The sequence below is a fragment of the Pelodiscus sinensis genome, chromosome 11 (genome assembly GCF_049634645.1).
Source record: "Pelodiscus sinensis isolate JC-2024 chromosome 11, ASM4963464v1, whole genome shotgun sequence".
Classification (NCBI taxonomy): Eukaryota; Metazoa; Chordata; order Testudines; family Trionychidae; genus Pelodiscus; species Pelodiscus sinensis.
The window spans coordinates 3501418-3519558 of NC_134721.1; the positions used below are offsets into that span (position 1 = coordinate 3501418).

General features: G+C 42.9%; 1 protein-coding gene across 12 annotated transcripts in view; it reads right to left on the minus strand.

Moving 5' to 3' along the window:
* CADPS (calcium dependent secretion activator) overlaps positions 1 to 18141 on the minus strand; it is a 422307-nt gene that overhangs the window by 145540 nt on the left and 258626 nt on the right. For all 12 annotated transcript variants that reach the window (XM_075938476.1, XM_075938477.1, XM_075938474.1 and 9 more), the window contains 2 exons: positions 14793 to 14932; positions 9389 to 9455 (listed from right to left, as the gene is read on the minus strand). In XM_075938476.1, the coding sequence (XP_075794591.1) occupies positions 9389 to 9455; positions 14793 to 14932 (207 nt within the window). The remainder of the gene's footprint in view (positions 1 to 9388; positions 9456 to 14792; positions 14933 to 18141) is intronic.

The following is an 18141-nucleotide window of genomic DNA, read 5'->3' on the forward strand; positions in this document are numbered from 1 at the left end:
GTACTTTCAAAGCCATCCTCACTGTAAGATCTCAGCACTTACATGTCTACACAGCAAAGTTATTTTGAAATAACTTTCCTAGCGTCTTGTGAGGGGGTTGACTCACCACCACAGCACCACCAGCCGTCTGTCCTGGGAATTAGCTCCTTCTGGCCGGCTGGGTGCCTTCCCTCGGGTGGTGTCTCCCCTCTTCCCTCCAGCCCACGGCGTCCTCTTCCCTCCGGCAGTGCCCACGTCAGTCTCTGAGCCCCCTTTCTGGGGGTTGTTGTTTCTTCAGCAGGCCGTGCTTCAGGCCTGGCAGTCTGGGAGCTTGTCTGGCCAGAGCTCCCATAGACTCATAGACTTTAAGGTTAGAAGGGACCATTATGATCATCTAGTTTGACCCCCTGCACAGTGCAGGCCACAGAATCTCACCCACCCCTCTTAGAATAATCCTCTCACCTATATCTCAGATATTGAAGCCTTCAAATACTTTGAAGGCCCCAAGATGCAGAGAGTCCTCCAGCTGTGATCTGTGCCCCATGCTACAGAGGAAGGCGAAAAACCTCCAGGGCCTCTGCCAATCTACCCTGGAGGAAAATTCCTTCCCGACCCCAAATATGGTGATCAGCTGAACCCTGAGCATGTGGGCAAGACTCACCAGCCAGACACCCAGAAAGTTCTCTATAGTAACTCCTATCATCCCTCCATTGACCTATTTCCCACTGATAATGAAAGGGCTCTCCCCTAGCCCTGCCTCGCCTCACCAGCACTGCCCTAGCTCCAGGGAGCCTCCTACTCCCCCAGCAGCCAGGCTCTCACTGCTCCCCACTCCGAGCGGCAGCCCATCCTCTTATATAGCTTCCAGCTGGGCCCTAATCAGCTAACGCGGCCTCAGCTGGGGCTAAACTCCCAGGCCCTGCTCCAGGCTGGGGTTTGCCCTTAAAGGGCCAGTTCAGGGCAAGCGCCCTGTCACACGTCTACACAAGCCAACTGCTATTTTGAAACTAATTCAGAATAGCGGAGAGTTTATTTTGAAATTGGTAAACCTCATTCCACGAGGAATAGCGCCAATTTCAAAACTGCTATTTCGAAATAAGCCCGGTGTAGATGCTTATTTAGAAATAGGGGGCCTCCAGCTCTTCTCAGGGTGCCCTGCTAGCCGCCCTGGCCACAAGGTAACTTCTGACCAGATGCCCTGCCGGAACCAGTTCCAGCCGGCCTTAAATGTGATTCAGCGTCCAAACAGAGTGGACGCACTATTTCAAAATAGCAAAATGCTATTTCGAAATGCGTTTTGTGTGTAGATGCGCTATTTCGAAATAAGATATGTCGAAATAATTATTTCGAAATAATGCTGTAGTGTAGACATACCCACAGAGAGCCCCAGTAAAATATGAAAATGGTTGTGTTAGCCCAACAGATAAAAGAATGATTACTCCCCTCTCCCATTTTTTAAATTTCAACTGTACATTCAACACTGACGACATCTAAAAAGTCAATTTGCCCCCAGGAAAGCACCTCCTTCTGGCTTCTTGTACAATGTCCCCTCACTATTTTTTATCCCAAATAAAACATACCACATGCTCCTCAAGCATGCTAATAAATACTTGCAATCCAAGAAACACCCAAGTACCTGCTGAACCAGGGCTCATACACGGAGCCTGACCACCTCTGAGAATGTCTCCTGTGATTTGCTCTTCCCTCCCAGCACTGCTCGCAGACCCTGCTGCAAAACCTGCTGCCGCCTCCTCTGCACTTGAATGGAGGGGATAGGAGAGGCAAAAGATGGAGCCGGGTGGGCGTGGAAAGGGAGAGGACAGAAAAACCAAACACTGATCCAGTTGCAGGACCCTGGCCTGGAAGAGCCCCTCTCTCCTTCCCTTGGGCTACGTCTAGACTACATGGCTCCATCGACGGAGCCATGTAAAAAAGTTTATTCAGCATAGTCAAAGAAGCGGGGATTTAAATAATTCCCGCTTCATTAAAATAAAAATGGCCACCGCGCTGTGCCAGCAATCAGCTGATCTGGCACAGCACAGCAGTCTAGACGGGGCGCGGTCGACAAAGGAGCAATGTAGTCTAGATGTAGCCTTAGAGTTCTTTAGAAACAGTAATGTTATAGTTCCCAGATGTAAAGTCAAATTCTCCCACATGGCTAAATGTTACCAGACAGAGGGGAAGACGCTCAAGGACACCTCTCCCTTTCACTGAATGAAGTACACAGGGCCCATCCTAGCTAGATGTTATACCAAAAGAAATAGGTATGTTATGAGTCCCATCTCTAAGTTTTGGAGACTTTGCCAAGTCCCACAACAGGGCTGTGTCTAGACTGCATCCCTTTTCTGTAAAAGTAATGCAAATTAGACACATCGCAATTGCAAATGAAGCGGGGATTTAAATCCCCCCCCCCCGCTTCATTTGCATAAACATGGCTGCCGCTTTTTCCGGCTCAGAGCTTTGCTGGAAAAAAGCGCCAGTCTAGGCGGGGATCTTTCGGAAAATAAAGCTTTTTCCAAAAGATCCCTTATCCCTCTTAAAAAAAGGAATAATGGATCTTTTGGAAAAGGCTTTATTTTCCAAAAGATCCCCGTCTAGACTGGCGCTTTTTTCCGGCAAAGCTCCGAGACGGAAAAAAGCGGCAGCCATGTTTATGCAAATGAAGTGGGGGGGGATTTAAATCCCCGCTTCATTTGCAATTGCGATGTGTCTAATTTGCATTCCTTTTACGGAAAAGGGATGCAGTCTAGACACAGCCCAGGTGTCTACCTTCATGAGTCACTACCCTTCATTCTTTCTACACAGAATTCACTATTACCATGCACAGTACATTTAGCAGACGCCAGGACATTACAAGCATCAGTGCCTTTGTTTCCAATCAGCATTAATACCAGCAACCACCCAAAGCCTCCTATAAAAAGCAAACGGCAAACGTATAGAGATTGAAGTATTGTATTTGATCTTTACAACTTGCAGACAAATTCAACGGGCTCGAGCTACACCTAGAGGACTGGCTAGAGTGTGTTGGCTGTTTATTTCTGACGTACAGTAGAACATTGCGCATTAACAAACGGTGACGTAACAAAACAGACCAGCCATTATGGCAGCTGGAATTTCTGAGGTGGATTATAGAAGTGCAATTTTTTCAGCGACTAAATCTTGTTTGCCTTACTCTGTCCACTAGGCCAAATTATGACCTTACTCATGCTGGTTGAAGAATAAAGACCTGGCCACATTTGGAAACATGGCCTCGCATATGTGTTTCGTGGGATGCCCATATGTATGATCAGTAGTAAAATTCATGCTAAGGAATAGGCAGATTTCAAGAACCATATAAATAATTATAATGACGTGGAAAGGGTCAGTGTAAGAGTGATGAGAGAAACGAGACTGAGTTTTCTTGTTAGATGGGGAGATTAGGGTCCAACCCTGAAAATGCTTACTCACAATTATTCTTAAATGTATTTATTTCTAGTAATTCTCATACCTGGCTTTCCAAGCCGTGCCAAAGGCACCTGTCCAAAGGAGAGAATGCAATGAGGGAAAGAGAGTCCCTGGATTAAGAATTATCTGAGTAACTCGTCTAGTTTGGAAAATCCCAGTGCACAAGAAGAGAAGAGACAGAGGTAAATGAAAACCCAATGCCAATCGCTTCATTGCCAATTAGAATGCATTATGGTTGTTTACTCAGATAGAAAATATAATAAAGAAAAGAGCATCCTACAGTTTTTACCATCATCTTATCTACACGTGTTTGTGGCTGCTGCACATAAACGGTGCATCTACACTGCACCCTTAGCTCGAAATAAGATCTGCAATTTGCACTATGCAAATTGCAGATCTTATTTCGATTCTTTTTCAAAATAGGCTATTTCAAAATTTGGTGTGCCTACACAGTGCCAAATTTTGAAATAAAACACTATTTTGAGACATCCTTTATCCCTCGTGCAATGAGGTTTACAGGGATGCTGAAATAGCGCATCCGCTATATTTTGCAATAGCGGACAAGTTTAAAAGACACGGGGTAGCTATTTCGGGATACCTCTAGTAACCTGAAATAGCATTGCAGTGTAGATGTACCCAAAGCATCATTATGAATGCTTGTTTTCTCCCAAGCAGTTGCTTTTATCAGCAGGTTAGCCTGACATAGTTGAAGGTTCAGTTTCCAGTAGCCCAGCTCTGTGACATGCTGAGTGCCTCCTACAAGATACTAAAGGGCTTTCAACTATTATTGAAACCAAAGGGCTGTTGTTGACAGTGACAATGCTAAGCAACTTGCTCGGTGTGGTTCCTTCTAGCTGTGGCGTTAGAATCATGGCAAGATAGGGCTGGAAGGGAGCTTGAGACATGATCGTGTCTCTGAGGCAGAACCAAGTCAATTTATAGCATCACTGGCAAATGTTTGCTCAACTTGTTTTAAAAAAATGATTCCACAACCTCCCTCAGAAGCCTGTTCCAGTGCTTAACTACCCTTAGAAAGTGTTTCTTACTATAGCACACGCTTTGTTATCCAGCATGCATGGGGAATGGGGGTTGCCAGTTAATCAAAGATGCCGTTACTTGAGCTTTATACCAATGATTCATAAATTTTTCACTGTATGCTAGCCATTGTTGCAGGATGGGTTAGATAATATTCAATACTGGTATTATACGCAGAAGCACGACACAAGCAAACTTTACTGACGCAAGCTTACAAACTTGACTTCCACAAGCACAAGAAAACATTGAAAAAACGATGCCGGGTGGCTATCAGAATGTTTCCGGGTAAGTGAAGGAGATACTGCATTGCTATCTATGATAGATGTCAGTTAGCCACGATTTCCAGATATTAAAGTCTTGGAGAACACAGTTCATACTGTATCTAACGTACATGTCCCTTGACTTCTTATCCTACCTTCCATGGATATGAAGAACAATTGATCCCTGTCCTCTTCATAATATATTTAAAGACTGTTATGAAGTTCCCCCTTCGTCTTCTTTTCTCAAGACTAAACATGCCCAGTTTTTTTAACCTTTCTTCAAAGGTCAGGATTTCTAAAGCTTTTATAATTTTTGTTGCTATACTCTGGACTTTCTCCAATATGTCCACACTGGGCCCAGAACTGGACACTGTACTCCAGCAAAGACCTCACCAGTGCTGAGTGGAGTGGGACTTTTATCACCCATGCCTTAACATATGATACCCATCTTAATGCACCCCAGAATATGAGCCTTTTTTGTAACTTAATCTCACTGTTGACACTGATATAATCTGTGATCCACTTTAACCCCCAGAACCTATTATCAATAATACTACCTACCATTTTGTAGCTGTGCGTTTGATTCTTTTTTCCTAAGTGAAGTACTTTCCCCTGTTATCTTTACTGAATTTGATCTTGTGGAATTCAGACCAATTCTCCCATTTTTCAAGGTACTTCCCACCCTATCAGCTTGGCGCAGACTGCAAGTTTTATGAGCATACGCTTCACGCCATTATTTAAGTTTCTAATGAAAATATTGAATTTCTGACCAAGGACTGATCCCCTTCAGGTCCCTCTAGATATACCTTCCCAGTTTGACAGCAAACCATTGATAACTACCCCTTTGAGTAAGATGATTCAACTAGTTATGGACTTACCTCACAGTAATACCTTGCATTTCCCTAATTTGCTCATGAGAATGTCATGTGGGCACATGTCAAACGCCTTACTAAAATCAAGTTTAATAATTTCTACTAGGCCAGTAATCCTGCCAAAGAAGAAAATTAGGTTGGTTTGGCATGATTTGTTCTTGACTAATCCATGCTGGCTTTTCCTTATAATCCTGTTATTTTGCAGGTGCTTACAAACAAATATGAATCAACAGTGTGATGTTGCAAAAAAAGCAAACATGATTCTGGGATGCATTAACAGGAGTGTTGTGAGCGAGACACGAGAAGTCATTCTTCCTCTCTATTCTGCACTAATTAGGTCTCAATTGGAGTATTGTGTCCAGTTCTGGGCACCACATTTCAAGAAATATGTGGAAAAATTGGAGAAGGTCCAGAGAAGAGCAACAAGATTGATTAAAGGTCTAGAGAACATGAGCTATGAGGGAAGACTAAGAGAATTGGGCTTGTTTAGTTTAGAAAAGAGAAGACATGATAGAAGTTTTCAGGTATCTAAAAGGGTGTTCCAAGGAGAAGGGAGAAAAACTATTCTCCTTGGCCTCTGAGGACAGGACTAGTAGCAATGGGCTTAAACTGCAGCAAGGGACAGTTAGGTTGGATATTATGAAAAAGTTCCTAACTGTCAGGGTGGTTAAACACTGGAATAAGTTGCCTAGGGAGGCTGTGGAATCTCCATCTCTGGAGATATTTAAGAGCACGTTAGATAGACATCTATCAGGGATGGTCTAGACGGTACTGGATCCTGTCATGAGGGCAGGGGACTGGACTCGACGACCTCTCGAGGTCCCTTCCAGTTCTAGTATTCTATGATTCTATTAAACCAATTGTTGGATATTATAGGATGAATTCCATCTGGCTATGCTGATTACATCTAACTTACGTAAATAGTCTTTCCCTACTCTGGCTTTTATTCCTCTCCTCTTGTTACTATTAATTGTGTTAACTATCAGATCACAATTTTTAGTTAAGACTGAAGCAAAAAAATCATGAAACACTTCAGTCTTCCTGATGTCATAAATTATCACCTCTCCTTTCCCATTAGACCAGCTTCTGCCCACAGCACAGGTTTATGCAATATAACACGGTAAAGCCATCACAGTGGCAGTGGTACCATTGTTACCATTTGCTGGGCCAATGGCAACAGGACTGTCAAAAATAACCAGGTAAGACTCTCCTGGAGAACTGATCACCATTAATCTCTTTTGGAAGGTGCTGTCCTAATGTGGAGGATTTTATCATCATCTTTACATCCCTGAGGAGGTATTCTCCTATCTGCCCAATTGACTGATTGCCATGAAGGCTTGGACGTAGTTGAGAACCGGTGCCCAAAACTCTAGCTTTTTCTGAGTGATGTGGACACTTGCTTTACTGTAATTATTACAGCTAACCAAAGCAGAATGACATTGTTATACATTAAGATGTATCCCCTTAAAAAGTGAGCTGTACAACATGGAAATTGTAATCCACTGGACTCTCTTTGAAATGGAGAAGAGTGGTAAGTCAATCTGGAAAGGCAATGGAAGTTAGGATTGCCAGGTGTCCAGTAAAAACCCTCCAGAAAAAAACAGACATTTCAAATGTCTCGGACAGAAGGCCTCTTGGGACATTACTCCCCTGCCACATCTGGTGGAGGGGAGCGAGGTGTGTGTAGCACTGGCATTTAAAGGAGCAGTGACCTTTATTTTGTGCAGGTTTTTTTTTTGCTCAACAAATTTGGTCCCTTTTTTTTTGTTCAACCAAATTTTCCATCTCCATGTTCAGTATTTTTGGGGAAAGTATCTGGCAACCCTAATGGAAGTCGGACTGAACTTTGAAACTTTGTGGATGTGATTCTCATCTTACACCACTTTCACACAAGACTCTGGTCTACACTGGGGCTTTATTTCAAAATAACTCCCCCCTCGGTCGAATTAATAAGCGGATCGTCCACACTGCCAAACTTGTTATTTCAAAATAATGGGCCACTTATTTTGAAGTATGTGCTCCTGATTTCCTCGAGGAATAACGCTAATTTTGAAAAGCGGTAGTGGGGACGCTCATGGTGCTGCTATTTCAAAATAACGACTCCCCAGAGTAATTCAAACTAATTACTGCCCAGTGCTTCTTAGGGCTCTAAGTCTGAGGTAGTGTGTTCACATTAACAGAGTCTGCCTCGGACTCATTTTGAGACTTCCCCGTAGTGTGGACACACTAGTTTGATTTTGTAAAATCGGGAGTTATTCAGTCAATCATAGTTATTTCGAAATAGTTTCCTAGTGTAGACATGCCCACGGAGTGCAATCCTGACCCAAGTGACAGTTTGCCATTGACTTCAGTGGGAGCAAAATTACACCCTTTAACTTGATTGCTCTTGATTTGCACTAGTATAAATGAGATCAGAATCAGGTCATATGTGCTCACCCTCTCTTAGGCCTGGATTCTCTCTTCTGGCCTAGCTGTTTTCAGCACAGGACTATGGTGCATGTGCATGCACACACAAACCGTGGTTCTGCTGGGTTTCCAGCAGCTTTGTCCTAACCAGAATGGATCTGAGAACTGAGTCCTGAAGCTGTGACTGACAGAGCACTGCTGGTTTACATGACATTTCCAGACAGTCAATGGAACTGCTTCTCTGACAGTGGTGAAGGATCAAACTCCTCAAGCAGACATCCTTCCTAGCCAGCTGTTGCCCAGATTCTTGGGGTACGACTACAGGCTTTTGTCGACAGATACTGTCGACAAAGCCTCTGTCAAAAAAGAGCGTCTAGACTACAACCGGTTCTGTCGAAAAAGCAAGCCACTTTTGAGAGAGAGAGAGAGAGAGAGAGAGAGAGAGAGAGAGAGAGAGAGAGAAGACGCTCTCTTTTGAATAAGCACCGTGTGGATGCAATAGCTCCTTTTGTCGACAGCTCTGTCGACAAAAGGCGTTATTCCTCGTAGAATGGGGTTTACCGCCATTGACAAAAATGCCACATTCTGTCCACTTACTGTCAACAGAACGCGGTGGTAGTGTAGACGCAGGTATAGTTTTGTCGACAAAAGTCCACTTTTGTCGACAAAACCCTGTAGTTCAGACACCCCCTTGTAGAGCTTACAGGGAACTTCCTGATCTAGACTAATCCAAACAGGTCTCTCTGCAGGGTTGATGCCTGCTTCTTGCCTGGTATGTTTTTGGTTTCTTGGAACCAAACTCGGCAGTGACTGAGCTAAGATGACACTGAGTAAAGGGATAACAAAAAGACACTGCACAGTGACCAATAAGGGCTGAATGAGGGGCTGTTCAGTTCTAATTAATGTGAAGTCTTAATTGCAGACAGAGGAGATAAACACCTAGGTGAAATACAGGCCTCATGTCTCACATGGCAAAAGCTTCCATGGACGTCAGAGGAGACAGGATTTCATCCCGCAGGTTCAGAGTGCAGAATCTGCACCCAACAAATCACGGCAGACTGAGTTCATTTGCTCTTGTCTCAATAACCCTGCTGTGTTATTACTTCTTCATGTTACTGAACGCCCCGGCAGCTGCAGGAATGCTATGGAATCGGAGTTGGAAGTCGCCAGCTGACATGTTCGCCAGAGGCGACTTCCCTGCAGAACCTTTGCTCTGATGACAAAGCTGAGAACCCCCCCACCACCCAAACGATCCTTTTAAAAAGGTATCATAAGCCATTCAAATGATTATGACCACAGATTGAATAATCAGTCAGTGGCAGTTACTACAAAAACAAACAAATCCACTGATCAGTCTTAAATCGAACACTAATTTTTAGGTTGAAATGTTACCTGAACCAGCACAAAGAACCTTTTCTTCCATCTCTTCCAAACATTTTTACCAATGGCCCATAAGTATCTAGGGAAAAAAAATACAGAATAGCTGAATACAGTATACACATACTGCTTATTCTCCTCTTGCTTTTTAGTGTCATTGCTTCATAGCTTGACAAGGAACTTAACACAAAACCAGGAAGAATTACAAGGGCCTCAATTATGCACAGTTAGCAAAGAACTTGTTTGTGATTCCTACTGTCAAAATAAGCGGCAAAGATAGCAACACAAAAAGCTATTATAGACTCATTATTTATGGCAGAGAACATTTACACAATCCCCAAAGTGCTATAAATCTCTAAGATGGAGAACTGGTGAAATGTAAGCAGGAAAATGTGTGGTATGTACAGTCGGTGCCTTCATTTCATTACTTGCCAGCTCTCTAACATGAAGGGAAGGCTTCTCTTCTGTCTTACCTTGGTGTAAATTAGGAGTAAAATATAATAAATGGCTTGATCCAAAAATGGTAGGAGACAATGCAAGTCCCTCCCTAGACTTCAATGAGCATAGGACTGGGCCTTTTCACTGCAGAATCAGGCCAACTGTGATAAATGGTTAGAGGAATACAGATGACATAGAAGGGTCCAGAACTAACACAGGCAGGCAATTCCAAGAACCAATCCTTCAGGGGATGCAAGCCTTCCGCTCTTTGTGGGAAGATTTATTCAGAGAATTTTATTGCCTCTTTTTATGCTCACGTTTTAAAAAGGCAAAGTGTACTTATTCAGCACTTCCTTCTCCATTTTTATTTTTTAAGGGAAAAAAGCAATAGAAAAGATGAGCGTAAGAAGCAGAAGTGATCTGCTATGAGAACTGTGTAACTCAAGGAAGTTGGCCTTATAGAACAGCTACTAGACAGTCAAGTGGGAGCAAATGATATTTGCAGGGGAAGATCTTGGAAGCAATTCAGCATTGCTTTCTAACCGTCACAAGTCCATTTTGGTGAGAGGAGCTGCCAATCAGAAACACATCAAAACCTGAGAAGACAGTACCTTTAAAATGTGGACTGATTCAACTAAATAACCTGGTTGATAAGCATAAAGCAACATTGTATGGCATCTACCTGGTTACCACATAGCAGGTTAAATGAATTCTCTCTAACATGGAAGTGAATTCATCACTCCTACAAAAGAAATATTAGGACTTTTAAAATGAATGCCTCTAATCTCTGTGATAATGCTCCCACTGAATCTGCCATGAGAATCCCTAATATAGACACTAGCCAAAATAATAATAGGAATAGTAGTGATAAGTAGGGGCAGATGACCGTTTTGCGGGGCCCAAGGCAGCATAATTTTGCGGGGCCCCCCTTTGCCACGGCACATGCGTGGTGACGCCACACGCATGCGCAGTGGCACCGCAGCGCATGCGCGGGGCTTTTTGAAGCACGGGACCCGGGGCGGCCGCCCCGCTCGCCCTGCCCTATATCCGCCCCTGGTGGTGATAATAAAAAATGCAAATACATCATCCAGTGCTGTGAATCTATTCTATTCATTGGCACCGTGTTGTACTGTATCAACATGTTTCTCTCAAGATATCCGACACTTTTGCATTTTTTCTGCCCCAATACATACATAGGTGGCAATTTTCTATTATACTGGCAGTCCTGTTTCTTAAAAGCAATCCCACAGGAGTACATATTATTTGTGAATGTCTAGGCTTCCGTCATGGTACACACCTCAAACGCTAACCTGAGTAGTGGGCTCTTGGTGTATGGCACAAAAATATGCCATTGGAGCTGCTGAGAATTTTGCCATTGTTTCAGATGGTAACCTGAAATTGGATTCTGTGATGCTTACCAAAAATGTGCACAGTTTCAGTGTCTGAGCCAATTAACAGAAGCTTAATATCCAGCTGTTGACAGAAATGAACAGAATCAGGCATAAGAAAGCATTCCAAAGCATCAAGAGTCCCAATGCTTACTACTTCTACCTCTAGAGATGCTGGTCTAAGTTATACTGTATTTAATGTGACTTTTCCCACTGACTTTAGTGGGGGGTTTCTCATGTTCTCATATTGATGGCTACAAGCCATTACGTGCAAAGGCAGATTGGTTTCTGTCCCGTCCTCCCACAGGTAACCCTGTTTCATTAGGCAGCCTCAGATGAAATGGTATGATTTAGTATTAGCAAACTTGTGATCTCATCATACATTCGTATGCAAACAAATAAAATAAATCTAAGTAAAATAAAATCCTGGATTCATTTAAGTCAAAGCATGGCTTCTGTGGCAGGATTTCACACCTGGTAACTTATAAAGAAAGGTGTAGGTTCTGCACTAAGACTAGGTTCTTCGGCAAAGAGAGGTTTCAGCTAATTTTAAACAAACAAACAAACAAACAAACAAACCTTTCATCCCAACATACAACTGATTCCTCATAATTAAATGCTGTTTTGTCAACAAGTGTCAGCAGTGAAACATTGCAAGACTTCAGTGCTGACAAGGACTGCAACATGCTGTTTCTAGTTGTTCTGTATTTGCATAGCGAACAGTCAAATCACTGATTGACAACCTAAATGTATTGCACAACAAAGTGGCATGCCAGGAGAGGAGAGCTGCATAATAGAAACGTATTCTAGTCAGGAATTTGGCTGGATTCTGCTCTCAGTTATGCCACTAGAAATCCAGAGTAATTCCAGTGAGGTCAAGCAGATTATACACCAACAGAACTGCTCAGAATTTGGTCTCCATTCTACAATATTTAGGCAAACCCTTTAACACAGATTCTCTGTAACAAAGCTCCAGGGACTGATTCACATCCCCACTGAAATTAATGGAAAAATTTGGATTCATTTCCATTGGCTCTGGCTCAGGCTCCAAGAGAAGATGCTGCAACGAACTAATATTTTAAGGTAAATAGGTTAAACCAACACTTTCTAAATCAAATGTTAGATCAAAAAAGCATGACAGAAACCAGAGCCATCTAGCCCATTTGCCATGAGAAGCTGCCAAGGAAACACATATGACTGGTGGAAGAATTTTTTTACAGATAATTTTTGGAAGCCCAGTGCAGCTAGGGAATATGACCTTGCGGCCGGTCAGACAAACAAGGCAGAGGAAGACAAAAGAAAGGATTGTGTGGCTTGATCCATTGATCAATTATGTGGCAAAACTTTATGGAAAATAAATTATTTTTGTACCTGTAGAAATGGGCATCGGAAGAGTAAGTGAAACAAAACCATGTTTTTTTTTCCTGGATGGTTTATAACACTGTCTTCCTTGAAGACTACCTGGGAAGGAGAACTGCAGGAAGGGATCTAGGGGCCATAGTGACCTCAAGCTAAATAGGAGACAACAGTGTGGCACTGTTGCAAAAAAAGAACAAATGTGATTCTGGGATGCATTAACAGGAGTGTTGAAAGTAAAATACGTGAAGTCATTCTTCCGCTCTAATCTGCGCTGATTAGGCTTCAGTTGGAATACTGTGTTCCGTTCCGGGTACCACATTTCAGGAAAGATGTGGAGAAATTGGAGAAGCTCCAGAGAAGAGTAACACAAATGATTAAAGATCTAGAAAACACGAGCTAGGAGGGAAGACTGAAAGAACTGGGCTTGTTTAGTTTGGAAAAGAGAAGACTGAGAGGGGACATAATAGCGATTTTCAAGTACCTAAAAGGGTGTTCCAAGCAGGAGGGAGAAAAATTGTTTCCCTTGGCCTCTGAGGATAGGACAAGAAGCAATGGGAATAAATTGGAGCAAGGGAGGTTGAGGTTGGACATTAGGAAAAACTTCCTAAAAGTCTATCTAATACTGGGATGATCTAGATGGTGCTTGGTCCTGCTGTGAGGGCAGCGGACTGGATTTGATGGCCTCTCAATGTCCCTTCTAGTTTCTAGTGTTCTATGAAAGCCTTGCCAATGGCATTAGTTACAACCTCCTAGAGCTGATCTGGTTTATAATCTGGTATTATGGGGATTGTATTTATTTGACCATCTGACAAATTAAAAGAAGAGGAAGTATTCTTCTTTGGGTAAATGAGTTTGTGGAATTGGGAAATTCAGGACTGGCTGAAGCATACAGTAAGTCCTCATTTAACATGTGCCCGCTTAACATGTTTTCGCGATAGCACAATTTTTTTTTTTAGGGAACGTTTTTTGAATTACACGACCATCTCTGGAATAACATGATTTCCCCAACTGGCCCATCACCGGTGGCTGTGCGGGGCTTCCCCCGCCTCCCTGCAAAGCGGCGGAGGGTTCACCGCTCGCCGCGCCATTCCCCGGCAACCCCCCCTTGCCAGACGCAGTGCAGGTCCTGTCAGACCGGTCACAGGGGCATATTCCCAACCCAATCCCCCTCCCCTCTCCTTCCCTTCCCCAGAGCCAAACCCCTCCCCTCCCTGCTGTAACCCAGTCCCCTTTCTCCCCCAACCTTATGTCCCAGTCCCAACAGACACCACCGCTTGAAATGCAACCCCCACCTCGTCCATTATTTTCAATGGGAAAATTGACCCCGCATAACACGTTTTCACTTAACATGATCATTTTCTGAAACATATCGATAGTGTTAAATGAGGAATTACTGTATACAAATTATGGACTCATGATATGAAGAGCTCGTTTTTTGCCAACAGGAAAAAACCCATCCCCCACACAACTCCCTCCCTTTCAAGGTGAGTGACTATCTGAGCCCCAGAGATGGAAGAGGCTAGTGGGGCCATGTAGCCTATTTCCCTGCCAACAAAAGACATTTTCCTGGTCATACTTTTCTAGTGCCTGCTGTACTTTTTCCAGCTTTGAAAGTCTTACTCAATGGGGGATTCCTTCATGAAAGTAACTCCATGGGCTAGGATTTCTCTGTTAGGGTGTTTTCTCTGATATTCAGATATTACTTTTAACACCTTTAAATTCCATCCCATTACTCGTGTTTTACCCTATGTGCATTGTATTTAATCCTGAAGTTGTCAAAATTGTACATCCCTGTATAAACCGTACTAGTAGTTCGTCTTCATCCTCAGCATATACCTCAAGCAGAAGGACCATTGTTTGCTGCTTTCTGAGAATTCAACGTCAGAAGAAACAAAATAATTTGGGAAATTATACTGATTTTGCTATAAAAGAGCAGAGTACCTCACTGATGATCCTCTAACAGAGAAAATAAAATCACTAATCATTTCCTCAGGAGTACTGCTTCAGGATTTCAGTTGATAGGCTGACGCACATAAACACATTAAAAGGATTATGCTAAAATATGTAAAGTGCACAGCAAATGGGTGAACTAGCTCCATTTCTATATTTATTCCTCTTTCATCCTTCTGCGAACTTGAGAATAAAACAGTCTCTCTCTGCTCCTGTTATGCTTGAGAAATAAAATCCAAACTCAAACCCAAAGGATTCAGAACGAAACAAAGCAAAGCACTTACCCAGAATGCTTCATGTTTTGAGGTTTATCCATTCGGACGGCAAGTTTGATCTTTAGATCTTGATCTGGGCAGTTTTTGGAAACAGTCATTTTGTGCCACTCGGATTGTTTTGGGCTATTTGGAGTAGGGTGAAGGACCACCTGCATATAACAAAGATAGCAATGGTGAAGGGAAGATATGACCTAGTACATTGGTTCGGACTGGGAATGAAAATACATTCCTATTGACAAATAGGGGTAGGATTTCACTCACCATATCCTAAATTAAATGTTATTATTGTGAGATTAGCGCGTATTGTATCTCTTTGGCTGCTCTAGCTATTGCATAATTATTCTTAGCGTCCTGAAAACTGCAACTGTATGCAGTCACAACGGGTGATATTTACCATTGCCAATATTTTTCCATCTTTCAACCATCCAAGAAAAGACCACCGGAAAAGAATTTACAGTCTCACAGGCAAGTCAGTCTCCAGGGAAAAGTCCACGTGATGCAGGTAGCAATGACTACAGTTAATGTTGCCTGATATTCCCCATCGCGATACCTTGTTTTCCATTGCTTACAACTTTGCCAAGCATTCCAGGTGAAATTCTTTATGCTGGGTGGAAATTTCTTTGCAAACTTTTAATTAAAAATACCTTAGAGCAGGGCCTAATTTGTCCAGAAGGACACATGAACACGAAGAAGGTGCCTTTGGCTGTCCCTTTGACAATTCACCCACATCTGGCAAAGTTATAAGCGTTTGAAAAAAACCAACAACCTCAGTTTGCACATGCTCAGTAGAGACTTGTTAAAGTGTGCCAGCTAAATTCTATGATGATTCTGCCTGTGCCCCACTGGGCTTGCTGGATCCCCTCGCAGCTCCTACCTGCTGACAGGGCCCAGTGTCTGCCATCCCTTCAGAGGAACCAGACAGTGTCCTAAGTCCCGACTGTAAGTGCTGACCAGATGGCCACCGGAGGCTACAGTGATGCCAGGCAATGAGAGCTGGGAGGCTGTGCTCTCAGTGTTTTCCCCTGCGTGTGCCCAAGCAGTGTGGAAGAGGAGGAGGATCCCAACATAATGTAGACAGGGGTAAGAAACAGGCTGAGAGGAGAGGATCAGAGATTCGGGGGTACAGTAGTAAGAGATCGTGCAGAGACAGACTTCATCGGAATGGAAATACACAAGGATGCCAAGTTAACAATGCATGGGCATCTTTAATTATGGCATATCCTAACTTCGGAGTGCTTGGCTTTGCAACCATAACCATCTTTTATTTACACCACGGACACTTTATCGTCTACTTTGAAGGGTAAAACTATTACATCTGTTCGAGAGTTTGGCTGTGTGTCTGTTCAAGAACTCCTCCTAAATAGTAAGAGCTAGGACCACCAAATTCGGTATGTAGCTCCCTCCCATCATAACTTAAAGCAATGTAAGGGTTTGGTTGTGCCAGGAAAATGGGATTACTTCTCATAAAACCAAACAGAAAAGTGATTACCAGGAGAATGAAAGAAGCTGGCTGGGGGCACATCACCCCCCAGGCGCCTTTCAGAGAGGGCGTGTGTGGGGGGGGAACTGAAGTTCCTCCCTCCTCCCAATCTGTACAGGGATTTTGCTGGCTGTTCCCCTTCATTACTGTCAGGGAGTGAGGGGAACGTGCACAGTTTGCTGCATTCCTATCTCTGGCTGGGAAGCGCAGGGCGCAGATGAGCTGTGCACTTTGCTCTCACTCCCTGACAGGGACAAGAAGTGGAAGAGCAAGCAGGGTGTTATGAATCTTGGGTGGGGGTGGGGGCTTTGGCCCCTGCACCATCCCCTACCCCCCCATCTCCTTGTCCTGAGTCCTTTCCCACCGCCAACACTGACTCCTGAACCCCCCATGCCCTGAACTCCCCACATCCCCTGCAAGCTTCTGACTCCTGCACCCCAACCCCAATTCCCTGCCCTGAGAGCCTCCTCACCCCAATCTTGACTCCTGCATCCCCCACACCTCTGCCCCCTGTCCTGAGCCCCCCACACCCTCATACTCTCCAACCCACTGCCTGCATTCCACCTCACACATAATTTTTTTTTTGTACAGATACTATTGTATCACACCTCCATCCCCAACCTCCTGCTCAGAGGCTCCATCAGAGGGGGTTGTGATACGACAGTACCTGTAAGAAATTTAAGTTACTTTTACCCCTGGACTGAACCAAACTGATCCAGAAAAACAGGATGAACCTGCAGTAGGATTGCTTCTCAAAAAACCTGACAGAAAAGAGATAAAATGGAGAAATTTGGAGTAATGCTCGTGTTGGCACAGCTAAATCAATGCTTAAGGTTTGAAAACCAGAAGAAAGTGTTATCGCAAACCACATGGGCTATAGCCCTTCTTTTTGTTGAAACATAGCAAATGATAAGAGTTCATAGGGATGCAGAAAAAACCCAACATGTTATGCAGTCCGCATTTTAAAAAATTACTAAAAACAATTAAATGGAAACATTTTAACAATCCTTTTTTTTTAAAAAAAGAAATCTTAAATAAAAATTAACTTCCTAAAAACAATGTTGTATTTTTTTGGGGAAAAAATAAACAATTTAAATAAAGCATGTACATTTTCCTTTTATTTTTCAAAAAAGCATCTTAATTGCGTTAAGGAGCTGAGCAATGCTGGGTAAAAGTGCTAGTAATATATAAGGAAGAATGAGAAATACCTACTAAAGATCAGTTGTTTGGTTCAGTTAATTTATTATTAGATTGAAGAAGCTAATACCTGGTGCTCATAAGCAATCTTGTTCAATAATTAATTAACTGGTGATCTGGGTTAAAATTTAAAAACACATGATTATTAGTTAAAATTATTAATAGTTAATATAATCCATAAGTATTTATTAAATAGCTTGACTAAACAATACAAAATAGAAAATAATAAGGAATATTACAGGTAAAATCCTTTATTGGTAGTAATAGTAATACTAGGAACTTCCATCCAAGCTCAGAGACCCATTGTGCTAGGAACTAGACAGAAACGTAATTAAAAAGGACAGCTCCTGCCCAATATTCCCTCTCATCTTTTCAATCCATGTGCAGATTTTATTCATCCATGTGCAGAATAATTTTATGTGCACCAAAGCATGTCTGAATGTGCACCACCAATAGAAACAAAAAAACTAGCAATGGGCACTCTGCTAAACTGTTGGGTAGCATTTCATTTTCTCCTGAGTGGCCGCACAAGTGCCCAGTTTACAGGGAATGTTGCTCCTGGCCTTCAAAACTCATGACCTAAATGACAGAGGACACAAGAAGATGGCAAAACTAACTTACAGTGGGAAAACGAGGTTCAGAAAATGAACAGATCTGAGCAGAATGCAGAAGTCAGAGTTC